The sequence below is a fragment of the Hyperolius riggenbachi genome, chromosome 12, assembly GCF_040937935.1.
Source record: "Hyperolius riggenbachi isolate aHypRig1 chromosome 12, aHypRig1.pri, whole genome shotgun sequence".
Lineage (NCBI taxonomy): Eukaryota > Metazoa > Chordata > Amphibia > Anura > Hyperoliidae > Hyperolius > Hyperolius riggenbachi.
This window is the reverse complement of record NC_090657.1, coordinates 18,604,424-18,631,991: the sequence shown is the minus strand read 5'-3', so window position 1 is coordinate 18,631,991 and position 27,568 is coordinate 18,604,424. Positions and strand designations below refer to the sequence as shown.

Here is a 27,568-nt window from a genome sequence, read left to right as displayed (position 1 = left end):
GCATGGGCAGCAGACTACTCCACAAGGAGGTTCCCAGAATATACTGTACATATACCCATGGAGGGCGATAGTCTATATGATAACACTGTTACTTAAATCACTATTGTTTTCATTGTCATTGACTTAGGGAAGAAGTCTCAGTTTGAGAAATAAAGTAAACTGGGAAAAGTAAAGTAATTAAAGAAACAAAGTGAGAAACCGTGAAGGGAAAGTAGAATACGGTGGGAGAGGAAGGCAATATGGAGAGGGGGGGGGGGGGGGGGGGGGGAGGCATCTGACTCTATACCTGAACAGCCACATCATCTACAAAAGCTTGGAAGGAGGCACATTAAAGCGGATCCGAGGTGAACTAACTATAAGTAGTAACTTGTATATATATATATCTTATCTAAAATTTAGATAGCTTGCCCATCAAATCTAGCTGCAAACCGCTTCAACTGTATATGATTATTTCTTCCTGTGATACAATGACAGTAGCCATGTTCTGCTTGTCACATTACACAGGCAAGCTGATTGCATCTCCAGCCCTCAGCTCAATCCGCTCTCCACCTTCCTCTGCCTCTGAAATCTATGGCTAGTAACACCCCCTCCTCCTCCTGCCCAGACTGAGCTCCCATAAGCCCTTGCTACATTGCTCTAAGAGTGCTAAGGCACAAAAGGAGCTGTGGGCAAGGCTTGTTTAGTTTATAGCGAATTTGAGTATTACAAAAAAAAAAAAAGTATTTGGCTTGAGGAATGCCCTATATGAAAGGAACACAATTATGTAATGAGTAAAAGTTTCTCTGATCCACTTTAAGTGCAACGTGAACCACAACTGATTGAACTCCCTGTGACCCTGTCCTCTGCTCTGGGTGCTGAAGTGTGGTGTGCGGAAGAATTCATTTTCCCAAATAACACCAAAGGTGTGAATTTTGTTCTTAAGGGACCAATCACTTGTGACTGAGATAAAGCTTTCACACACTGGCCAGTACATTTCACTCCATATCTTTGCAGAGAACAATGAAATCTCTTGACTATCAGTGTCATAAGAAACACAATGAAGCAGTCCCAAGCCTTAACCATGAAGCCTCCATATTTCACATTAGGGTTGGTGGTCCTTGCAGTGAAAGCTTAATTCCTCAGTCTGTGGATGTACAACTTATAGGATTTGCCAAAAAGCTCTAGTTTTGTATTTTTTCGTCTAAAGACAATCTTCCAGAAGCATTGTGGTGTGTCAATATGCATTTTGGCATCATATTGGACTATGCTGTACAGTGTACATCCTGCGACATGTATGCATGCCTTGATCAGCGGATTGAGGTTACCCATGAGGTAAATTATCAAACGTTTGATAAAGTGTTTGATAAACGTTTGATAATGCTCCGTGAATTGAGGCCATAATCTGCGCATAGAGGAAAAACATTTTAGCCATTTATTTAGGAAAGGGTTCTTTACAGTAAGAGTGATTAAAATGTGGAATGCATTGCCTCAGGAAGTCGTTATGGACGTTGAAAGACATCCATGGCTACAATTACGAGGTAATGCCTAATGATGTTGATCCAGGGATTTTATCTGATTGCCATCTGGAGTCGGGAAGGAATTTTTCCCTTTTGGGGCTAATTGGACCATGCCTTGTAAGGGTTTTTTCGCCTTCCTCTGGATCAACAGGGATATGTGAGGGAGCAGGCTGGTGTTATACTTTGTACTGGTTGAACTCGATGGACGTATGTCTTTTATCAACCAAAATAACTATGTAAACTAACTATGTAAAGTCAAGTCTAAAATTTCTATGTTCTTCCAAAAGTGGAGTTCTCCTGGGTAATCTTAAATTGAACCCACTGTCACTCAAATAGTGATGGATTGTGTCATCACACACTAATGGACCTTGGAGTTTAACTTTAGAAGATGAGCCTGGCTTTTTTGTCTACCATTCTCACTATCCTTCTGTCCATTCTAGATTTGGCCTTCTTTGTACAGCAGTGTCCAGAGATGTTGACCTATGGACCTTTAACAGTACTTGAAATTGTCACTAAAATATGAAGCCGTTTGTCGATGGTCTTGTAGACTTGTAAACAATTGTAAACGTCTATAATTTTCTTTCTAAACTCCTCAGACAACTTTTTCCTTTACCTTCTCTGGTCCATGTTCAGTGTGAGAAACACAATACTAGATAGCAGAAAGAGTACTTTTTTTCTTAAATTAAACATTGAATGACTGGAGATGTATGATACTAATTAAAGAAGACAGCTAGTTTGAAAATGTAACCCAAATATGTATAATCTTTGCTAGAGCAAATAACACATGCCCAGGTCACTTTAGAATCTTATTGTAGAATAAGCAATAATACGTAATCTTTTTTTCACACTGGCTTTGCTTAATAAACTGTCAGCAGAAAGTACACATGGGGCAATTTGCTTTCAATTGAATCACTTTGAACTGTTATGGTATCAACAAATGTGTCCACCTATGTAATATCATGCAGTAAGGTGCAAGTGAAGTATGGTCCAGTGTAAGTCATGGAACTGAGATGCTGACATCAAACCAACAAACATTGATTCGGGTAGTACTGTTAATGACTAACTGAAGATTGTAGATAGTCAGTGGAGCATAAAGGTGAGTCCTCTCTCTCTCTCCTACGTTCCACACCCTACATCTGGCTTACCTATACTTGGGGTTCCTTCTGGCTACCTAGCCCCTCTAGCTACCTATACTGGGGGGGAAGGGGTTGGATTCTAATTATGGCTACATATACTGGTGGTCCTACCTGGCTATCCTGGAGGTGGCTACTTCTGGCTGCCTATACTGTGGTGCCCCTATGGTTACTTATACTGAGGGGTAGGGGCATTTCTAGGTTCCTGGGAGATCCGGGGCATCCCTGAGCACCAAGATGGAATGCTTGTGTGGCGCACTGCGCGTGCCGCGGCAAAAATGGGCGTGGTTATGAAAGAGAAAGAGGGCGTGGTCATAGGTGGGGCCAGATCTACATGAACATAGCAGTGGTGTAACTTAAATATATTCAATAGTCAGTATTTAACATAAATTAGCCCCTCACCTGGCTTCTATCTTCGACTGGCAGTTATGCTGGGCTGCCTGGCTGGTGGTGATGCTGTGCCGGCCTGACTTTGCGGGGCCTGGGGCTTTACTGGGGGCTTTGCTGAGCTGGGCATTTTGCTGGGGGCTTCATTGGGGTGAGGGCATTTTTGGGTGCTTTGCTGAGCTGGGAGCTTTGCTTGGCTGTAAGCTTTGCTGGGCTGGGGCCGGGAGGCTTTGCTGGGCTGGGGCCGGGAGGCTTTGCTGGGCTGGGGCCGGGAGGCTTTGCTGGGCTGGGGGCTTTGCTAGGCTGAGGTGTTTGCTTTGCTGGGATGGGGCCCCCAGGACTTTGCTTTGCTGGGATGGGGCCCCCAGGACTTTGCTTTTCTGGGATGGGGCCTTCGCTTTGCTGGGACCCGGGGGATTTGCGTTGCTGGGCCCCCGTGGCTCTGCTTTGCTGGGGCTTTGATTGTCTGGGGCCCAGGGGCTTTACTTTGCTGGGGGCTTTGCTGGGCTGGGGCTCGGGGTCTGCTTTGCTGAGGGCTTTGCTTCAGCATAGGTAGCTAGGTATAGGGTCTTCAGTATAGGTAGGTAGGTATAGGGGCCTTCAGTATAGGTAGCTAGGTATAGGGGCCTTCAGTATAGGTAGGTAGTTATTGGGCATTCTGTATAGGTAGATGGATATGGGGTCCTCAGTGTAGGTAGGTAGGTATAGGGGCTGCCTCTCCCCCGTCCTCTGCTCATCCTGCCCCCTCCCCCCCGCACATTTACAACACCGGCTTACCTATGTCTGGATTCCAGTGTGGATGTGGAGCTGTGCGAACTTGTCTCTCCCTCCTGGCTGTTTCCCCGATGCTCGGTTTCTGCTAATGACGCGATCAGCGAAGACACTGCGATCTGGCGGGCGGAGCCGCCGCGATCTGAGGCCAGAAGAGTGAGAGCCTGGGCGGGAGGCTCACGGGGCACTCTGGCTATAATTGATCCAGGACACCATGGCAACAGGTTTGTGGGCAGTGCCCCGGATCAAACGCCCTAGTGACGCCTATGCTGAGAGGGCTACCTATACTAGGGGGCCACCTCTGGCTACCTATAAAGGGGAATACTGACTAATACAGGGGACATTAGCTATGTGGATCCCCCCCTTCCCCCACACCCCAGAGCATTCTGGGGGACCTGGTATATTTTGTAGTGGCTTTGGAACTCTCAGTAAAGAAACATTCTAGAGAAATCACCTGATAGGGCTAAATGTCACTTCCGGTGATTAAATTCAGAATGTATAAGGGGGAGGAAAGATTTTACAATGGAAAAACACTGACTAAATCATTTATTAATGAATATTATGTAAAAAAGATATTGATTACGTTATTTTCACTACAGTTTTTTACTGTACATCAGCAAGGCAGTCCTTTAACCTTCCTGGCGGTATCGTAGTTCGGGGTAAGTTGCGCAGGAGGTTTTCTCGGGCCCTGCTGGGCCGATTTGCATATTTTTTTTTCTTTTGCTAGCTGCATGAGCACCCCGATCGCCGCCGCCCCGCGCTCGATCGCCGATATCCGCTCCGCTACATGATTTAAAAAATAAAAAAAACAATTAAAAAAGACTGCTGCGCTGCCCCCTGGCGGATTTTAATAAACCGCCAGGAGGGTTAATACATATTGATATCAATGTAACAAATAGAAAGTGCCACAAGTTTGCATTGCGGTCAGCCAATGAGGACAGGGTGCCCTCCATTTTGTGTATCATTGTGTGTGTTACTCTGTTAAAGTATTGGTTTTGTTGGGTTTTAAAGGATTACGTTTTTTAATATTTTTTTGAAAGGATGAATCCTTTTATATGACAGATAATGTAGGTAGTTTTCAGTGCCTAGAACTGCACAGTAGGTGCCTTTACTTGGCTGAGGAGCCCTCTCTGCAGCCTCACATAAGCCAGGTGCTGGATGGATGGCCAAAACCCCACCTCTTCTCCCGAGCCATTGAGACTGCATAACGCAGGTCACATCGCTTTGAGTCCCTAGGGAGAAAAGCTCTATAAAAATATAATTAGTTTTAGGCATACATGAAAAAATCTTGCACGGGATTGCTGCTAGTAGAATATTGCTACAATTAACAATATTCTACTGATGGATTTTGATAGTAAAATATCAGTAAACCTTACCAATATTTTACTATAAAAAAAACCCTAACCCTGCTTTCACACACAAGTCTCCCTCTATTGATCCCTAACCCCCCTCACCTGTTGGTGCCTTACCCCAAGACCCTCCCTGTGCCTTACCCTAAGACCCGCCCCCCTCTCCGTGCCTAACCCTTAGACCCTCCCTGTACCTAACCCTAATGCTGGATACACACGGTGCGTTCCCGCACTCAATGTGCCACTCGATTCCTGTCGATTCGCGGCCACTCGATTATTTCTGACATGTCTGATTCGCGTTTTGATTGCTCGTTAGGTCTATTCTCATGTAATGTATGCCAAATCGACCTAACGAGCCATCAAAAATGTCGGAAATAATCGAGTGGTCACGAATCGACAGGAATCGAGCGGCGCATTGAGTGTGGGAACGTACCATGTGTATCCATGTGTATCCCCCCCATGCTTAATCCTAAGGGCCTGTTTCCACTACACACAGATTGGATGCAGAATGGATGCAGAAAAACTGACTCCAATAAATGTCTATGGGAAAATCTGCATCAAAAAAATTGCGTTTAGTGGAAACGGGCCCATAGGCATTCATTGGAGTCAGTTTTTCTGCATCCAATCTGTGTAGTGGAAACAGGCCCTAAGACTCCCCCTGGTGGTGCCTAACCCTAAGACCCCCCTTTCCCTCTTGGGAGCACCTAAGCCTAAATCCAGCTTCCGTGATACTATTGGGTACGGGAATGAAACTTGACTACTGCTAATCAGGTGCCTCCAGCCAATGAATTTAGCCGCAAGTCGTGGCTTCTATAATGGCCACGATATCCGGAAAGGAAGGTAAACACCTGCAGCTAAATTTTGGCAGATGAGGTGCCCGATAGCGGGCGCCATCGTACGCCCAAATATCCATCCTGTGCCGCAAAATGCTGCTTATATAATAGACACCTATGGCTGCACACTTTGTCCCGTTACAAGTTTTAGAGCCATTAACATTACACACTTAGTTTAACAAAAATTTCCTAAAAACTCATCCTCCCAGAAATGACTTATGCTGGGAATACACGATGCGTTTTTGCTGTCGTTTTTGCTTTCGTTCGATTCTACTCTCGATCCACTGCTCGATTCTCCTCTTGATTCCTTATCTTTTCTTATCAATTACATTCACTTGAATGAGGAGAATCGAAACGAAAGTAGAATCGACCAGATCCAACAGGTTGGAATTTATCTATCGAACCCATCTATCTAAAGTAAAAACTTAACGTGTATTCCCAGCATTAGTGGCATGATGGTATACAGCTCTGGAGTCTGTGTGTGAATAAGATGTAGCAGAAGGTCACTTTCTATGTGTCTGTGTGTATCAGCATTCTGTGGACGGCAGCACTGCCAGCTTAACAATTGTTTCAGTCATGTTTTATTTTCTTTGTTCAGGTCTGTACAAAGGAAACTGCTTCAGAATTAATCATTTTCCTGAAGACAACGACTATGATCACGACAGCTCCGAGTACCTTCTACGTGAGTATCTGACTCATTCCTAGCACCCTGCCAGTATCAAACTACCGTGAAATGCCAGTGACATTGTGAAACACTAAGTAACAGAGGATTATGGAGGGGGGCAGCCATTAAGGTTCAGCATCTTTATTTTCTTGTACGATAGCCACCAGACCATACAACACCACCTCCATGTTTTCAGCAACAGGGCATTATGGGAGAAAACACAAAAGTGACAGCCATGATTAATCAGCAGCTTTCTCACCCAGCAAGCTAGTTAGGTGACTACATGTTTCCAGCAACTGGGGATTATGGGAAACCGTTTTTAGGTGGCAGCCATGATGGTTCAGCAGCTTTATCCCTCGGCAGGCTAGTCATTTGATTACAGAGCACAAGTTCAATACTCCAAGCAACAGGGGATTATGGGAGAGAATATGGAGCCAGCAGCCATGATGGTTCAGCAGGATGGTTACATCACTAAACGGTACCAGTTCCATCGTTCTAGTAACAGGCGATCATGGGACAGAATACAGACATGGCAGCAGATTGATCTCCACACAGGATAGCATAGCTCCCAACTGTCCCTCTTTTGTCGGGGCAGTCCCGCTTTGGGGACCCAGTCCCTCTTTCTTCCTCAATTGTCCCTCTTTCAGGACTGAGGTACATGTCTATGTAAATATATGTACTGTATTTTTCTACTGAAATATGTGGGTTTTTTTTTTTACTTTATTCCCATTCTTTAAATGGATCTCTTATTACCATTATTATGAAGGAAATGCACCAGGATACCAATGTGGTTTGAAATATAAAACCTATTTTTCTTATAAAATACGAGTGTGTTGGGGGCTTGATTAGGGGTGTGGCAGGGGTGTTGCTTAACCTTTTCAGGACCGCCTCTATGAGATCCTACTTGCAAAGAGAGTCCATGCACAGGATAAATCACCAGCTCAGGAGTGCCACTCATCCATCCATAGACAAACGCTTGAGAGTAGCGAAAGAGCAATGGTGCACATCCGGCTAAAACGTCATTTTATTGCTTCAATTTAAAATCAATGAACAAAGGTTCAGTGGCGTAGCTAAAGAGCTGTGGGCCCCGGTGCAAGTTTTACATGGGGCCCCCCCAAGCACTCTATACATAACAATTGATACGGCGCACCAAAACCTGCCAATGGCAACTACAGTGTCAGAGGTGCAAGAAGGGGATGGGGAACAGCTTGTTACTGATTACCACTATTCAAAGTATCTATAGAAGTGATTATTACCAGCACAGGACCAATGGAGAGCTAATACTGTGATAGAGGGTGGACCCATTCGGGGCCCCTCTGGCCCAAGGGCCCCGATGCGGTCGCTACCTCTGCACCCCTTATTGCTACGCCCCTGCAAAGGTTACAGACCAGCATCTTGGAGAGAGATACAGGTACTGCCTGTACCTCTCTCCAAGATGCTGGTCTGTAACCTTTGTTCATTGATTTTAAATTGAAGCAATAAAATGACGTTTTAGCCGGATGTGCACCATTGCTCTTTCTCTACTCTATGAGATCCTACGCCACACTTGTGGCTGTTCTAGCCTGATGCGGCGTAGGATCTACGCCGGCCCGCAGTTTCCGCTCCCGACGCGATCGTGCGCACCCGGAGGGGGAGATTAAGCTGTCATATGACAGCCAACATCTCCTCCGAGTGATCAGCAGCCATCGCGTATGGCTGCTGATCACATGATCACTACGATCGCCGTCGGATCGTAGTGATCAGTTTGACAGCTGCTGCGGCGGCAGGGGGGGAAAGAAGAGGATCCACTCACCTCCCTGCCGTTCCAGTGACGCTCGGCGCACCCCTCCGCTCTGGCCGGCATCTCCGCTCCATCTGACGTCAGCGCCGGGTCCCGGCTTGATGACGTCATCAAGCCGCGACCCGGAACTGATCGTCAGACAGAACGGAGATGTCGGCCGGAGATGAGGGTCCTGTGCAGCTCATCGCTGGAGCCTGAAAGGTGAGTGAATGCTGCTGGCAGAAGGGGGGGCCCAGGCCACCAAGGGGGGACACCAATCCAGCCAGCCACACACGGGATCCGGCCGCCTTAGCCCCCCAAACGCGCACCCCCCTCCTGCGCAAAATGCCTTGGTCCTTAAGGGAGGGGGGGTAGGCGGCCGGTCCCGAAAAGGTTAAGTGTCCCTCTTTCTTACCTTATGAGATAGCTAAGCTATATGGCAGGGGATTATGGGAAAAGATACAGTGGTGGTGGTTAATGCTAAGGGTAATGCTCAGCATGCTGCAAACAGCGATTAACCGCGTTTTTCAGCTTTCATTGTATAATGGCCTATCCAGCCTTAGTGGCTGGATGGTGTAATGGTTAAGGGCTCTGCCTCTGACACAGGAGACCAGGGTTCAAATCTCGGCTCTGCCTGTTCAGTAAGCCAGCACCTATTAAGCAGGAGACCTTAGGCAAGTCTCCCTAACACTGCTACTGCCTATAGAGCGCTTCCTAGTGGCTGCAGCTCTGGCGCTTTGAGTCCGCCAGGAGAAAAGCGCTATAGTTTTAGTTTTTTGTTTTCTATACACAAGGGCTTTAACCTATTGGGGACCGCCGCAGGTTGAATCAGCATCCAGCAGGGGGTGGTACAGTTCTGACCGGATGTTGATTCAACGTCTGCGCTAAAGAACCGCTCCCGACGCGATCGTGCGCACCCGAGAGGGGAGATTAAGCTGTCATATGACAGCTGGCATCTCCCCTCAGTGATCAGCAGCCATCGCGTATGGCTGCTGATCACGTGATCACTACAATCGCCGTCAGATCGTAGTGATCACTTTGACAGCGGTGGCGGCGGCAAGAGGGAAAAGAAGAGGATCCACTCGCCTTCCTGCTGTTCCAGCGACGATCAGCGCCCTTCTCTGCTCTGGCCGGCATCTCTGCTCCATGTGACGTCAGGGCCGGGTCCCGACTTCATGACGTCATCAAGCCGTGACCCGACCTGAGCGTCATTTGAAGCGGAGATGCCGGCCGGAGAAGAAGGGGGCTACTGAGGCTCATCGCTGGAGCCAGGAAGGTAAGTGATGGCTGCCAGCTACAGGCGGGACACTTGCCACCATGGGGGGGGGGGGGGGGAGACACTGCCCAGCCAGCCACAGACGGGATCCGGCCGCCCAACCCCCCCCAAACACGCGCACCCCCCTCCACCGCAAATTGCCCTGGTCCCTAAGGGGGGTTAGGCGGCCGGTCTCGAAGTGGTTAAACCTGGAACTTAAAGGGGAACTTTAGCCTAAACAAACATACTGTCATTAAGTTACATTAGTTATGTTAATTAGAATAGATGGGTAATATCATTTCTTACCCACCCCATTTTAAAAGAACAGGCAAATGTTTGTGATTCATGGGGGCTGCCATCTTTGTCATGGGGGCAGCCATCTTTTTGGTTGAAAGGAGGTGACAGGGAGCATGAGACACAGTTCCAACTGTCCTGTGTCCTGATCACCCCTCCCAGCTGCACACGCTAGGCTTCAAATGTCAAATTCAAAATGTAAAAAAAAAAAATTTGCACCAAAACAGCAGAAAGAGAACAACATCAGATATCCCATCATGCTTTGCACAGCATCAGGGGAAAAATGCCCGGGCAGTTTTCTTCTGTGCAGCTAAAAATGAGGCTTGGATAAGAGAAACAAAGTTCTGATGCTGTGAAACTGTTAAAGAAACACCAGGCCTTTTCAGTACTGCGGAGTCGATTTTTAGTCCGGAGGTTCACTTTAATGTGAACCTGTGACGACGGGAAATGAGTTCTATATATACCTGCTGCTTCCTCCAGCCCCCCTCATAGATTGCTCCCTCGCAGATGTCCAAAACCTCCTGGATTCTCCAGTAGCAGCTCCGTTCTCTGCGGCCGTTTAGCACCGAAGCTGGCCGACTGAGCCATTTGAGGGCTACTACGCATGTGTGGCTTTAGCCATGCACCTCCCCATTATTGGGATTGTTCAGAGCTTGCACAGTTGGAATTTTTACAAACTGTGCAAGGGACAGCTGCTGAATGGATCAGTCCGGAATAACAGCAAGGAACCAGGAGGACAACGGGGCTAGAAAAAGCCCTCGGAGCATTAAACTTGGCAACTTAAAGGGATACTGTAGGGGGGTCGGGGGAAAATGAGCTGAACTTACCCGGGGCTTCTAATGGTCCCCCGCAGACATCCTATGTTGGCGCAGCCACTCCCCAATGCTCCGGCCCGCCTCCGGTTCACTTCTGGAATTTCTGACTTTAAAGTCAAAAAACCACTGTGCCTGCGTTGCCGTGTCCTCGCTCCCGCTGATGTCACCAGGAGTGTACTACGCAGACACAGACCATACTGGGCCTGCGCTGTGCGCTCTTGATGACATCAGCGGGATCGAGGAGACAGCAACGCAGGCGCAGTGGTTTTCTGACTTTAAAGTCAGAAATTCCAGAAGTGAACCGGAGGTGGGGCCGGAGTATCGGTGAGTGGCTGCGCCAACACAGGATGTCTGCGGGGGACCATTAGAAGCCCCGGGTAAGTTCAGCTCATTTTCCCCCGACCCCTCTACAGTATCCCTTTAAGTTTTCCAACAAACTAGTGCTGCAAATAATCACTCCTCCCTTCAGTGTGAAAACACAAATGTATAATATTTACTTGCAATTTAAAGAGGAGCTGTCAGCCATACTATCTCAGGAAAAAAAACACAAATATAAGTAGATAAATAATTGCTCTACTTACATAACATGTATTGCGCTGTCCACGTTATGATTCCCGTGAATTTTATAAAGGAAAAGTAGAGAATCATATTCTAGACAGTTTCCATATTTACTGTGGCTATTTTGAAGCCAGTTGTGATGTAATATCCAACCCTTAGTCTCCTCTGCCTGATTTGCCCGCCCTTCACTATAGAAAGTGCATTGTTTCAGCCTGAGACATTTTGGCCAATCAGAGAGGAACAGAGGTGTGGGAGGAGAAAACAGGAGGGAAAGAGGCTTCAGCCAATCAGGCTGCATTAGTTAAGTCTGAGGGGAAGTAGAGAAGTAAAACAAAGACAACCCAGCATGCCCTGCAACTTCTCTTTTGTGTACCAAATTTTCTGTGTACCAAATAAGAGTCCTGTAAACTGGGGAATGATAATTTATCAACAATAAAAGTAATAGTGATTTTAACTTTTGGATTGCCTGAATAGCATCCTTATTACTTGTTTACCAAATAAAAATAAAGAATTGGTTTTTGATTTTATGCCTGACAGTTACTCTTTTAAGTCTTTTTTTTTTGTAAAGTAACAATTGTGGCCAAAGATGAGCTTATAACCTTGTTTTATGGCGCACACCTGACAGTCCTGAACAGGATCTGAGCAGGAGCTCTGTGAGAAAACAACCCAAAAATAGTGGCGGCTGTTTTGGATTCATCCAAATTGGCCCCTGATTGCGGTAGAACATTCTAGTGTGAAGACATGGCGGAAAGTTGGTGCTGTGACTAGTTCAAAGTTCTCAGTGAAGCACTGTGGATAATACATCAGTGTTAAATAAAAATGTGATAACAGCTGCTTGTAGTACAGAAAGTGTGTGGGGGAGGCAGAAGCAATAATATATGTTCTCTGAGACACACCTCTCCTAACACAATGACTGTACATTCATACATATGTGTAGCATTGTCCTAAAACATAGCTGGAGTTACTGGTTGGGGAAGCTGGAGCTACTGGCTGGGGAAAGACATGCACTTTCTGTTTCAGATTTAAAAAATGGTGTTGATGCATATCTGATGGTATCCCCAAGCCCCGCCCCTTGTCCAACTTTCTTGCAGCTTCCCTTCCTTGTGCATCTCTTACATGTCTAACATTCATATACAGCAGCCTCCTTCATTTCTATACAGGTCCTTTGGGCAGCATTTCCATGTATTGCTCATTATTTACAACCTCTGTATTCCATTTGCAGACTCTTGTTCCATGTTCAGCCACCCCTTGGCCAGCTGCTACCCAAGACCATGGCGGCCTTTCCAGAAATCCATTTCTGCTTGCTTCCTCACTTGGTGCAGGTTATTTGTTTACTTAACCCTCTGCCCAGTGATGGATCAGGGTGGAAAGAGGCTATAGTGGGGTAGCACTGCCTGCCCTTTTTTGTACGGTGAGATGGGGAATGTCCAACAATCACCAGAAAAACCACTAGGCTCTAGTCAGCTGCCTAGTGGATAGTCTGCGTCTGCCTCTCTCCATTTAGTACAACCTAGGGAAGCCAAGACTCGCAAGGAACCTTACCTGGGATGATGGATATCAAAACCTAACATTGTCTGATTACGATGGGTTGCCATTTAACCACCAATAAATTCTGGTATAGGATTGATATGGATGGGCTACAGGCCCTGCATGTCTTCCCTGATCTTCATGTTGCCTCTTGTGACTTCTGAGTAAAGCTATGGAGATCCAGCAATCCTCAGTCAGTGTTTGAACACAGATGAGGAAACTCACCATTTGTTGACACGTCGCCACCTCCCCCCAATGTGTTCATGCCCTAGCCTGTATACTGGTGCATAAGGAGACTGGGACACTGACTGCATGATGTAGGTGACATATTAGTGTTCCTATGTTTCCAACAACCTCTTCACTTGCCCAATTCCAAGCCTGAATGTAAACCCCGCCTCTCACTGTCATGTGACATATTGCCATTCTCCAGTTGGGCATGGACCCAGTGGTCAAGTAACACCTAAGAGTACATGTGAGCCTTTAATTTAAGGATTACACTACCACTCCAGACACCTGTCAAATGTTTTCTATGAAAATGAGTCAAATGCTATGTTAGCTGTCTGTGGGGTCTAGGCAGCCATAGCCTACTAGGGCATATCTCAGGAGAAAAGGTGAATTGCATATGGGCGTGTGTGTGTGTGTGTGTGTGTGTGTGTGTGTGTGTGTGTGTGTGTGTGTGTGTGTGTCTGTGTGTGTGTCTGTGTGTCTGTGTGTCTGTGTGTCTGTGTGTCTGTGTGTGTGTGTGTCTGTGTGTCTGTGTGTCTGTGTGTCTGTGTGTCTGTGTGTCTGTGTGTCTGTGTGTCTGTGTGTCTGTGTGTCTGTGTGTCTGTGTGTCTGTGTGTCTGTGTGTCTGTGTGTCTGTGTGTCTGTGTGTCTGTGTGTCTGTGTGTCTGTGTGTCTGTGTGTCTGTGTGTCTGTGTGTCTGTGTGTCTGTGTGTCTGTGTGTGTGTGTGTGTGTGTGTGTGTGTGCGCGCATGTGCGTAGAGGATGGGGGGCGCAAAAATCAGGTTTCGCTCAGGGCGCTGTGAAACCTATGGCCAGCCCCGTGAATCGCCACATGTACCCGCTGCTCATCCACCGCCGCAGGCCCTTCGCTCTGCCATCCCTATGACTGCAGAGCTCTGTGAGCGGTCAGGAGCAGATTTCATGGGCTCTTGACCATGTAATCAGTGTGAGCCAATAAGATTGGCCCACAATGATGATGGGGTCAGGAGTCTATGAAATCGGCTCGTGGTGCTCACATAGCGACGGCAGAGTGAGGGGCATGCGCCGTTGATTGAAAACAGGACATCTATTTCAACCGCGGTCTTGAAGTGGATATCCCTCTGTTGTTCGTTGGACACCAGTAAATGGGCCATCTTCCAAGTAGTGATCTCCAGTATATGGAGGATGTATCTTACATCTAGAGATGTCACGAACCTCCGATTTTCGGTTCGCGAACCGGGTTCGCAAACTTCCGCGGAAGGTTCGGTTCGCGGAAAAGTTCGCGAACCACAATAGACTTCAATGGGGATGCGAACTTTCAAAAATAGAAAAAATTATGCTGGCCACAAAAGTGATGGAAAATATGTTTCAAGGGGTCTAACACCTGGAGGGGGGCATGGTGGAGTGGGATACATGCCCAAAGTCCCGGGGAAAAATCTGGATTTGACGCAAAGCAGCATTTTAAGGGCAGAAATCACATTGAATGCTAAATTGCAGGCCTAAAGTGCTTTAAAACGTCTTGCATGGGTATACATCAATCAGGGAGTGTAATTAGAGTTCTGCTACACACTGACACACCAAACTCACTGTGTAACACAGCGCAAACAGCTGTTTGCGTAGTGACGGCCGTACTGGACTGGTGTGCACCGTGGCCAGAGTGTAGGCCGTGGCGTTTTTCAAGCCCATATGGTCGCCGGGCTGTGGTAGCTCAATGATAGAACAACAGTGACTGTCCAGCTGATCAAATTTGGTCTGACCACAATGAAGCAACGACCTTATTATTTTTTGTTTGCCACCCCCACCCGAGACACTCAAATAGCCGGCGGTCATTGCTTCATTGTGATGCGCAAGCCCCTTCACCGCGGCAAGGTAATGATCATGAAGGGGGATGGGCACATGTACATGCCTTTTGTTTTGTTGTTGCAGCCGCCCGCAGTGCAGCCAGAAAAATTAGGCAGGCATGTACACGCACCAGAAAAATTAGTGTAGCGGCCGCTGCTAGCAGCGGCCTTAAAAATTCAGGAATCCGCCTAGAGTCCTGGACCCTGTTGGTGGTGGCGGAGAAGGCAGTCAAGCGGCCTGCAGGCAGAGATGCTGTGTGTGGGGACTGACTTAGTCTTCGGTCGTGCAGTAGCCCTCCGGGATCCATTCCTCATTCATCTTGATAAAGGTCAGGTACTGAACACTGTCGTGACTTAGGCGACTTCTCTTCTCAGTAACTATGCCTCCAGCTGCACTGAAGGTCCTTTCTGACAGGACGCTTGCGGCAGGGCAAGAGATAAGTTGTATGGCAAATTGGGACAGCTCTGGCCACAGGTCAAGCCTGCGCAACCAGTAGTCCAAGGGTTCATCGTCGCTTTTCGCAGAGTCTACATCCACACTCAAGGCCAGGTAGTCGGCTACCTGCCGGTCCAGGCGTTGGTGGAGGGTGGATCCGGAAGGACTATGGTGAGGAGTTGGACTAAAGAACGTCCGCATATCCGACATCACCCTGAGATCGCTGGAGCGTCCTGTTCTTGCCTGCGTGGACTTGGGAGGAGGAGGGTTACTGCCTGTGGTACCTTGATTGCGTTTTGCAGCCACATCACCCTTAAATGCATTGTAAAGCATCATCGACAGCTTGTTCTGCAAGTGCTGCATCCTTTCCGCCTTTTGTTGAGTTGCTAAGAGGTCCGCCACTTTGTGCCTGTACCGAGGGTCTAGTAGCGTGGCCACCCAATACAGGTCATTCATCTTGAGTTTTTTGATACGGGGGTCCCTCAACAGGCTGGACAACATGAGAGGACATCTGCACAAAGCTGGATGCAGACGTACTCTCTATCTCCTCTTGCTCTTCCCCAGTGACGGGACGCAACTCCTCTTCCTCCCCCCAGCCACGAACAATACCACGGGAACGTGGAGCAGCAGAAGCCCCCTGTGACGGCTGCCGCGGTTGTTCTTCTTCCGCCGCCTCTTCCTCCTCCACAGAAACACCTTCCTCATCATCACCATCATCAGAGTTTGACTCCTCTCCTTCCCCACACGACTCCTCTTCTTCTTCCTCCTCCTCCTCCCCCCTCTGTGCTGCCGCAGGTGTTGTGGGAACATCGGGTTCGTGTGTAAATGGCTCCCACGACTCCTGCTGCCGTAACTCTTCTCGTTCACGCTCCTCCACAGCTGTATCCACCACTCTACGCACAGCACGCTCCAGGAAGTAGGCGTAGGGGATCAAGTCGCTGATGGTGCCCTCATCGCGACTCACCAGTTTGGTCACCTCCTCAAAGGGCTCCATGACCCTGCATGCATTTCGCATCAGTGTCCAGTTGTTGGGCCACAACATCCCCGTCCTCCCAGATTGTGTCTTTGTACTGTAATGATACAGGTAGTGGGTGACGGCTTTCTCCTGGTCTAGCAGGCGAGAGAACATCAGCAGGGTGGAATTCCAGCGAGTCGGGCTATCGCAAATCAGGCTTCTCACCGGCAAGTTGTTTCTACGCTGAATCTCCGCAAAGCGTGCCATGGCCTTGTAAGAGCGCCTGAAATGCCCACACAACTTCCTGGCCTGCTTCAGGACGTCCTCTAAGCCTAGGTACTTGGACACAAATCTTTGCACGACCAGATTCAGCACATGTGCCATGCAGGGTATGTGTGTCAGCTTTCCCAAATTCAACGCAGCAATCAGATTGCTGCCATTGTCACACACCACATTGCTGATCTCAAGCTTGTGCGGGGTCAGCCATTGCTCCACCTGTTTGTTAAGAGCAGCCAGGAGAGCTGCTCCAGTGTGACTCTCCGCTTTCAGGCAAGACATGTCCAACACTGCGTGACACCGTCGTACCTGGCATGCAGCATAGGCCCTGGGGTTCTGGGGCTGTGTAGCTGGAGAGGAGATCGTGGCACCAGCCAAGGAGGAGGAGGATGACAGCGAAGCGGTGGTAGCAGGTGGAGAGGAGGTGGCTGGAGGCCTGCCAGCAAGCCGTGGAGGTGTGACAAGTCGGTCTGCTGCGCAGCCACGTACTCCCTGCTTGCTGCCATCGGTCACCAGGTTGACCCAATGGGCTGTGTATGTAATGTAGTGGCCCTGCCCATGCTTGGCAGACCAGGCATCCGTGGTCAGGTGGACCCTTGACCCAACGCTGTGTGCCAGAGATGACACCACTTGCCTCTCAACTGCATGGTAGAGTTTGGGTATGGCCTTTTGTGAAAAATAATTGCGGCCTGGTATCTTCCACTGCGGTGTACCAATGGCCACAAACTTACGGAAAGCCTCCGACTCCACCAGCTTGTATGGTAATAGCTGGCGAGCTAATAGTTCCGCCACGCCAGCTGTCAGACGCCGGGCAAGAGGGTGACTGGCAGACATTTGCTTCTTCCGCTCAAATACTTCCTTCACGGACAGCTGGGTACTGCTGTGGGCAGAGGAGAAGGAACCGCTCAAGGGAAGAGGCGGTGTGGAGGAGGGTGGCTGTGAAGGTGCAAGGGAGAAAGTGGATGAAGACAATGCACCTGAAGGAGGAAGAGGAGAAGGAGGGTGGCTTGTCTTTTGAGGGGTGCTGCTTTTCCTCAGGTGTTCTTGCCACAGCTGTTTGTGCCTTCTCTCCAGGTGCCTTCATAAGGCACTTGTCCCTACGTGAGAGTTGGCCTTTCCACGGCTCAATTTTTGCTGGCAGAGACAACAGATGGCTTTGCTCCGATCTGAGACACACATGTGAAAAAATTTCCAAACTGCTGAGCCCCCCTGGGCTGATGGCGCTACGGTGGCATCAGCAGCTGACGTTGAAGGGCATGTGTGCTGGCTGGCCATAGCTGGAGATACATGGCGCCGGACACTGCCCCCAGCTGTTTCTGAGGACGAGCTCCCTCTGCTTCTATCATGGAGTCGTCTCCTCCTACTCCTCTCTGACTCCTCCTCTGAACTGTCCCCCTGGTCATCTCCTCTACCGGGAACATATGTGGTATCCGTATAATCGTCATCATAATCCTCCTGGCCAGCTGTGCTTTCTTCAGACACCTCCTCAAGTGCACCAACTTCAGGTGGTCCACCATCATCCCCATCCACACACGTTACGTCCATATTATCGCCACCTAACTCAGACGTATGAGGTGGTGTACCTGCGCCTTCTTGTTGATGTGGCAGTAGTGGCTGGGAATCAGTGATTTCACCACCACCACCAAATAACTCCTGCGAAGTGTCAAATGCAGCGGATGTGGTGTTTGTTGTAGCGCTGGTGGCTGCGGGAGATGAGGTGTTCTGTGTTAAAAACTCAATCACCTCCTCACGATTTTGGGAAGTGATGGCACGTGCCTTCTTCTGAGCACTGTATTTTGGGGCAGGTCCGCACGAAATCGGAGAAACACCACCTCGCACAGACCTGCCGGTGCCTGGTGGCCTTCCTCTGGGCCTGCCTCTACCTCTTCCTCTACCTGGTTTGTCCATTTTGTCCATCTCGGGGGGATGCTAGCTATATGCAGTGAGGTGGGTTCTCACACAACACAACCGGTAGTTAGATGCAGTGAGGTGGCCAGGTGGGTTCTCACTCAACACAACAGGTATTTAGATGCAGTGAGCTGGGTTCACTCAACACAATGCTAGGTATATGCAGTGATGAGGTGGGTTAAGTATACACAACAGGTACTAGGTAGTTAGATGCAGTGAGCTGGGTTCACTGAACAGTGAAGGTACTTAAGATGCAGTGAGGTGGGTTCTCACTCAACACAACCAGTAGTTAGATGCAGTGAGGTGGCCAGGTGGGTTCTCACCCAACACAACAGGTATTTAGATGCAGTGAGCTGGGTTCACTCAACACAACGCTAGGTATATGCAGTGATGAGGTGGGTTAAGTAAACACAACAAGTACTGGGTATATGCAGTACTGGGTAGTACAATGTGCAGCTCCCTGTCACACACACAGGTAGTCACTGAATGTGCTGGGCTGCTGGCAGTGGCACACACAATATCAATTAGCAAGGCTGTGCATGCAACAAAAGTGTCAGTTTGACACACAGAAAAAAAAAAGTACAGGATGAGCTCTGACAAGAGCTGTTGCAGGGTGCTATAAAAGCAATAACAATCAGCCAGGAGCAAGCTAAGCAGCCAAGAACCTAACTAATCTGTCCCTAGAAGAACAAGTCTGCAGCAACTGTCCCTAGTCTCTCTAGCAGGCAGACGAGTGACTGTAATGGCCGCTGCAGCCTGCCTTATATAAGGGGGGGGGTGGGGCTCCAGGGCTTAGTGTAACTTGAATGGCTACAATGTGCCTGCTGACTGTGATGCAGAGGGTCAAAGTTGACCCTCATAGTGCATTATGGGGTGAATCGAACTTCCGCAAAAGTTCGCCTGGTGCAGGCGAACGCGAACGCCCGAAGTTCGCCGGCGAACCGTTCGCTACATCTCTACTTACATCCATCCATCCATTCATAGAGTGATTATATTGCTGGTATCTGCATTGTCCCCCTCTATTCTAGCCCAGTGTCAGAATATACTTCATAAGTGCCATTACCAGATTCAGAGACAACAAAGACCTTTCCCATTTGCAGCTTTGTGTCCCTCACACTCAGTAATGGTGATACCTAAGTAAACTTTCATCTCTTATTTGTGCTTCTCTCTCCATTTGCCACCTTGTCACACTGCAGAGCCTCTAGGAGGTGCTGGCTTTGATGTCGGAGAAGATTACAGTCAATACTGCTCCTGTTCTTAAATTATCTTTCATTCCCAGAACCCATCAGTGAGGTTCTCAGCTCTCCCCGCAGCATCAGGTGCGCACATTGAGCTTCCAGGGGTGTCTATAGGGCAATACACAAAGCTCTCCATTATGCCATATAAAGGGACACTCCACCTACAACTGATAGATCTGTGTTTGGTGGACTTTGGAGTTCAACATTCTGAACATCATGTTTGGGAACGCAGCAGCTGCTCAGCTCAGTTTTGATGCTGAGGTTATCTAGGCGCAAAAGTCCAAAATGATAAAATTACATTTTTAGGATTTACCCATAATCCCTAAACTACTACAAACTCTTGCATTCCCAAATCATACTAGTAAGTGAATTCTTCTCTCACAAAATTGACCTTAGACTATGAGAGAGACAGTAGAGTATGATTATGGTAGGGATTACATTGTAAACTTCATTGAGGGACAGCAGAGGCGTAGCTAGAGATTAAGGGGTCCTATAGCAGTATTTTGATGGCACTGTAAGAACTAGGTACACGTGAGCATTGCCACCTGCCCCTTCCCGATGGCATATAAGTTGACTGGACAATGTACATTCCTGTGCAATGTATACTGCAAAAAAAAAATCTATGGGCATGGAGATAGTCAGAGCGTGGAGAAAACCAAAAAATGGTGAACACATCAATTACCGCTTTGGTCCCCTTTGTTCCAGGGTCCCATAGCAGTTGCTTTAGCTGCTATTTCTACACCCCTGAGGGACAGTCAATGACTTGGCTAGGTACTCTGTAAATTGCTGGGGAAGATGTGAGCGCTATAAAAATTATTTTTATTATTCCTAATGTAAAGCCTACCGACCTTGCCCAACCCTAACCTCACCACCTGCTCTGTGCCCAACCCTAACCTCACCACCTGCTCTATGCCCAACCCTAACCTCACCACCTGCTCTGTGCCCAACCTCACCACCTGCTGTGCCCAACCCTAACCTCACCACCTGCTCTGTGCCCAACTCTAACCTCACCACCTGCTCTGTGCCCAACCCTAACCTCACCACCTGCTCTGTGCCCAACCCTAACCTCACCACCTGCACTGTGCCCAACTCTAACCTCACCACCTGCTCTGTACCTAACCCTAACCTCACCACCTGCTCTGTGCCCAACCTTAACCTCACCACCTGCTCTGTGCCCAACCCTAACCTCACCACCTGCTCTGTGCCTAACCCTAACCTCATCACCTGCTCTGTGCCCAACCCTAACCTCACCACCTGCTCTGTGCCCAACTCTAACCTCACCACCTGCTCTGTGCCCAACTCTAACCTCACCACCTGCTCTGTACCTAACCCTAACCTCACCACCTGCTCTGTGCCCAACCTTAACCTCACCACCTGCTCTGTGCCCAACCATAACCTCACCACCTGTTCTGTGCCCAACCCTAACCTCGCCACCACCTCTGTGCCCAACCCTAACCTCACCACCTACTCTGTGCCCAACCTCACCACCTCTGTGCCCAACCCTAACCTCACCACCTGCTCTGTGCCCAACCCTAACCTCACCACCTGCTCTGTGCCTAACCTCACCACCTGCTCTGTGCCTAACCTCACCACCTGCTCTGTGCCTAACCTCACCACCTGCTCTGTGCCTAACCTCACCACCTGCTCTGTGCCTAACCTCACCACCTGCTCTGTGCCTAACCTCACCACCTGCTCTGTGCCTAACCTCACCACCTGCTCTGTGCCTAACCTCACCACCTGCTCTGTGCCTAACCTCACCACCTGCTCTGTGCCTAACCCTAACCTCACCACCTGCTCTGTGCCTAACCCTAACCTCACCACCACCTCTGTGCCCAACCCTAACCTCACCACCTGCTCTGTGCCCAACCTTAACCTCACCACCTGCTCTGTGCCTAACCCTAACCTCACCACCTGCTCTGTGCCCAACCCTAACCTCACCACCTGCTCTGTGCCCAACCTTAACCTCACCACCTGCTCTGTACCTAGCCCTAACCTCACCACCTGCTCTGTACCTAGCCCTAACCTCACCACCTGCTCTGTGCCCAACCTTAACCTCACCACCTGCTCTGTGCCCAACCCTAACCTCACCACCTGCTCTGTGCCCAACCCTAACCTCACCACCTGCTCTGTGCCCAACCCTAACCTCGCCACCACCTCTGTGCCCAACCCTAACCTCACCACCTGCTCTGTGCCCAACCTCACCACCTCTGTGCCCAACCCTAACCTCACCACCTGCTCTGTGCCCAACCCTAACCTCACCACCTGCTCTGTGCCCAACCTCACCACCTGCTCTGTGCCTAACCTCACCACCTGCTCTGTGCCTAACCTCACCACCTGCTCTGTGCCTAACCTCACCACCTGCTCTGTGCCTAACCTCACCACCTGCTCTGTGCCTAACCTCACCACCTGCTCTGTGCCTAACCTCACCACCTGCTCTGTGCCTAACCTCACCACCTGCTCTGTGCCTAACCCTAACCTCACCACCACCTCTGTGCCCAACCCTAACCACCACCTGCTCTGTGCCCAACTCTAACCACCACCTGCTCTGTGCCCAACCCTAACCACCACCTGCTCTGTGCCCAACCGTAACCCCACCACCTGCTCTGTGCCCAACCCTAACCCCACCACCTGCTCTGTGCCCAACCCTAATCTCACCACCTGCTCTGTGCCCAACTCTAACCTCACCACCTGCTCTGTGCCCAACCCTAACCTCACCACCTGCTCTGTGCCCAACCCTAACCTCACCACCTGCTCTGTGCCCAACCCTAACCTCACCACCTGCTCTGTGCCCAACCCTAACCTCACCACCTGCTCTGTGCCCAACCCTAACCTCACCACCTGCTCTGTGCCTAACCTCACCACCTGCTCTGTGCCTAACCTCACCACCTGCTCTGTGCCTAACCCTAACCTCACCACCACCTCTGTGCCCAACCCTAACCACCACCTGCTCTGTGCCCAACCCTAACCACCACCTGCTCTGTGCCCAACCCTAACCACCACCTGCTCTGTGCCCAACCCTAACCACCACCTGCTCTGTGCCCAACCCTAACCACCACCTGCTCTGTGCCCAACCGTAACCTCACCACCTGCTCTGTGCCCAACTCTAACCCCACCACCTGCTCTGTGCCCAACCCTAACCCCACCACCTGCTCTGTGCCCAACCCTAACCTCACCACCTGCTCTGTGCCCAACTCTAACCTCACCACCTGCTCTGTGCCTAACCCTAACCTCACCACCTGCTCTGTGCCTAACCCTAACCTCACCACCTGCTCTGTGCCCAACTCTAATCTCACCACCTGCTCTGTGCCCAACCCTAACCACCACCTGCTCTGTGCCCAACCCTAACCACCACCTGCTCTGTGCCCAACCGTAACCTCACCACCTGCTCTGTGCCCAACTCTAACCCCACCACCTGCTCTGTGCCCAACCCTAACCCCACCACCTGCTCTGTGCCCAACCCTAACCTCACCACCTGCTCTGTGCCCAACTCTAACCTCACCACCTGCTCTGTGCCTAACCCTAACCTCACCACCTGCTCTGTGCCTAACCCTAACCTCACCACCTGCTCTGTGCCCAACTCTAATCTCACCACCTGCTCTGTGCCTAACCCTAACCTCACCACCTGCTCTGTGCCTAACCCTAACCCCACCACCTGCTCTGTGCCTAACCCTAACCTCACCACCTGCTTTGTGCTTAACCCCACCACCTGCTCTGTGCCCAACCCTAATCTCATCACCTGCTCTGTGCCCAACCCTAATCTTTCCCTTTTTAAGTTCTAACCTTACTTGACCCTCGTGACCTGTGCCTAACTCTACCAGCAATAAACATGAGAAAACTAACTGTATTTATTCAATGTACAATTTCGGTACTTCTGTGGTATGCTTTTTAAAGGGCATTCTGAGCAGTAACATCCTCTTCCTGCACTAGTAACTAGATGCAAAGAGCAGGAAGTATTGTGTTTCTCCTCCCTACACACTAGAAAACAGTCACTACTGGCATTTTGGTGTTAGAAACCCTGTGGAATGGCTGTATTTCCTGCTGAAAATAAAATAAAAAAATTAAAGCTGGACATATCGCTGTTGCATTTACACAGTAATAATCGCCTGTATGTGACCTGAACATCTCCTGCCTCCCAGCAGTGGCTGGATAGTGTACCGGTTAAGGGCTCTGCCTCTGACACAGGAGACCAGAGTTCAAATCTCAGCTCTGCCTGCTTAGCAAGCCTGCACCTATTCAGTAAGGAGACCTTGGGCTAGACTCCCTAACACTGCTACTGCCTACTGAACGCGCCCTGCTACTGCCTCTGGTGCTTTGTCTGCCAGGAGAAAAGCGCAATATAAACTTTTAAACAAAATGAGGGGAAAGGCAACCAGGAGCCCAACCTTGGTCTGTTATGATAAGCGAAATAATATTTGGTAAGAGTAAAAGTAATACTCACAAATGTGGGTTACCTCATAGGCAACCACTGAACAATCCCTGTGTCCACTCAGGTAAAAAAAAAAAAAAAAATCGCTCTCGGTGACTGGAAAGTTTAAAGGGATGCACCCCTCCACCAGGGGTGGACGATGGTAGAAAATGACACATGTAGGGCCTCGTTCAGACTATACGTGCTGCCGTGCGCATTTTGGCAGCGCGTATAGTGTGCGACGCGCAAGAACGGTAGAAGGGCATAGACAGCCCTTCTACCAGTCCCATTGTGCTATTGCGTGCTGCACGCATTTTTGGGAATCGCAGCGCAGATCCCATTCATTGTAATGAATGGGATCTGCAGCGCGGATGGCGTGCGATCGGACGCGTTTTGTTCAGTTCGCACAGCCATATGCGCTAAATGATGTGAACGAGGCCTAGCACTTTTGAATGCATTTTATCCTAACATGGCGCCTATTGTGAGGGACTTTCCACTCTCTATGCTGGGTTTACCCCACTGCCCTAGTGACAGCATACAGCCAGTAGTGCAATACTGTATGTAAGGGACATTGGTCAGCACCAAAGGCCCACAACTTTCATGTAAATCTAGGGGAAAAAAAAGTTATGCTTTAAAAAAAGACTATTTCAATGACCAATCAAAGTCCCACTCCAGACGGAGTTCTAAATATACCAAAGCAGGAAAATGGAGAAAACCCTGCGCTGGTGTACTAGATTCTCAATCACTGTGTACAGCTCCACCAACTCAGCTGTAAGGTGACTTGGAAATTGTGAAAAGAGAGGGAGACGTTAGGATTGCACTTACTAGAAGTAGGAGAATAAAGTGCGTGACAAGTACACAAGCCCGCTAGGTGTCTCTGCAGCCTCCTGTGCCTGTCCAGGCCTCTGCAGATAATTATCCTGTTCTGACGTGTCACCTGAAGCCGCCAGTGTTAGCAGTTTGGCTCTACATCATTCCCATGGCAAGGGGGAGACACACAGATCACAGCCTGAAGATATACATGCAAGGCCTGTGCTGCCACAACTGGCTGCTGGAGAGGCTCCTGACCCCACGCTTTAGAGTGCAGTGGCTGAATAGAGTACTGGTTAAGGGCTCTGCCTTAGACATGGAAGACCAGGGTTCGAATCTTGGCTAGGGTCAGTACCTATTCAGTAAGGAGTTTAAGGCAAGACTCCCTAACACTGCAGGGTGGCCTCCTGAGCGCGTCCCAGTGGCTGCAGCTCTTGAGCGCTTTGAGTCTGACAGGAGAAAAGTGCTATACAAATGCTCGGATTATTATTATTGTCATGTGATCTGACCTGATCACAGAGCCTGCGCACAGACAGAAGCGAGCGCTGCACACAACTGGGAAGACAACGGTGTACTGAAGTTGGGCTTTTATCTGGTTTATGTAAAAATGCCTCTAACAATATTCCTGAATAAATATGTAAGATTTTCAGGAGATATGGAGGAGAATAATCTCACACGGCTGTCACTCCTCTTCAGCATCACAGAGTGCTGGGAACACCCGGACAACACGCTGATAATGTGTGTGCCTAATTTCTATTACAAGGGGAATGTATCGGCGTTCTCCTTCAGAGTGACATAAACAGGACGATGTTGCTTTACATACGGTCACGCGAATATCCTAGAGCGTATCGTTACTAAACATTATTTTTACATCCTGAAGCGTTGTTCCAAAGCAAGAAATCTATTGATTACCTCCCGCTCCCCCTGGGGACCCCCCAGCTGTACTACTTTCTCTGGGGTCCATGCAGAGTATTGGCGCAGTGAGGGCTCGTTTCCACTATCGCGAATCCGCATGCGTCCAACGCATGCGGATTCGCACATGTAATGCAAGTGGATGGGCCTGTTTCCACTGTAGCGTTGTTGAGATGCTTTTTTTTTCAGTGGTGAAAAAACGCACAAAAGAGCCGCAGAATTCGCCTGCGAGTGGAATGCATGCGAATCGCATGCAATGTATTTAATAGGGAAATCGCATGCGTTTTCCCCATGCATTTTTTTTCCGCTAATTCGCATAGGTACCAATGTAAATTCACACAGGCAGTGACATGGTTAAAATCGCATATACCCTCACCTATGCGAAATCGCATACGAATTTGCGGCAAAAAACGCATGGGGAATCGCATCCGCATGCGATTTCATCAGCGGTGGAATCCAGGCGATTCCGCACCGCAATAGTGGAAACGAGCCCTGAAGCACTCTTCTCTCCATTTGGCACGCTCCTTCCTCTGTACTGCCACCATCTGGAGGTACACATAGGGGCCTGTACGCACTCATGTACACTGACAGTTCACGGGTCACTATGGACAACTGGAAATAATGGCAGTACAGTGGAAGGAGCGTGGCAGCTAAAGCAGTGAATGTTAGAGCGCTTTGCTGCATTAATTCTAATACTCTGCATGGGGCCACTAGAAGCATTATTAGCAGAGAGGGGCACGTCAACAGCTCTAGCTCCTAGTATGGGGGGCAAAGGAGAAAGAGTTGAAATTACCTTGGGCTTCGAATGGTCCCCGCAAACGTTCTGTGCCCATGCAGCCACTCGCCAATGCTCCGGTCCCAGCCACCGGTTCTCTTTGGAAATTTTCCATTGTGCCTGTGTGGCCTTCTCCTCACTCCCGCTGTTACGGGAGCGTACTGCGCAGGTGCAGTACGTCATGTGCCTGTGCAGGACGTTCCCAAGGCTGCGCAGGCGCAGTGGATTTGTGACTTTAACCTCCCTGGCGGTACGCAGTTTCAGTGGCTGCGTCCACGGAAGGGTTTTTGGCCCAAGTCCCCCCCCCCCCCCGGCACCTCTCTGACCCCCCCCCCCTCCCCCCCAAATCGCCGCCGGCTATATTTACCCGTCCACAATTCCGCAAGAGCCGCAGCTTCCCAATTAGTTTCACTCGGCGCTATGGCGACAATCGGACATGACGTCATGCGCAGTTCCGATCCTCCCCATAGTGAAGCTGGGTGCTGATTGGGAGGCTGCGCCATCGCGTAATCCCTGGGGGGTACGTATTCCGGGGGCGATCGGAAGGGACAGGAGGGACTTGGGTCACATAGTTAGCTAACCTAGTGCTAGCTTAACAATAGGAAACAGATTTTATTTTTTTTTAAATCCTCCCGGGGTGATGTTATCCCCTGCGGCGGCTAGCCCGACACTGTTTCGGGCTTACCGCCAGGGAGGTTAAGTCTCAAATTCCGGAAGTAACCGGCGACAGGGACCGGAGCATCGGTGAGTGGCTGCGTGGGCACAGGACCATGTTCTATTTCTTAGCTGTACTACACATACAATTTGGTTGAACAGCGAGGAGAACGCCAGCGCATACCACTAAGGCTGCATCCGAAATGACCACCAGCTCAGTGCAGCACCTAAATAGATTTTCTGCACACTTTGCATTCAATTCAGATGCAAATCATATTCAAATCTGCTACTACTTATTATGCAAACAGGAAAC

General features: G+C 49.4%; 1 protein-coding gene and 1 long non-coding RNA gene across 3 annotated transcripts in view; one reads left to right on the top strand and one right to left on the bottom strand.

Moving 5' to 3' along the window:
- Positions 1-27,568, bottom strand: part of LOC137541337 (uncharacterized) — a 456,394-nt gene that overhangs the window by 346,820 nt on the left and 82,006 nt on the right. The window lies entirely within an intron of this gene.
- The window catches only part of CACNG4 (calcium voltage-gated channel auxiliary subunit gamma 4), a 143,714-nt gene that overhangs the window by 80,721 nt on the left and 35,425 nt on the right, over positions 1-27,568 (top strand). For both annotated transcript variants that reach the window (XR_011025125.1, XM_068262585.1), the window contains exon 2: positions 6,568-6,651. Coding sequence is in view for 1 of the 2 variants with exons in the window: in XM_068262585.1 (XP_068118686.1) it covers positions 6,568-6,651 (84 nt within the window). In the remaining variant the exon portion in view is untranslated. The remainder of the gene's footprint in view (positions 1-6,567; positions 6,652-27,568) is intronic.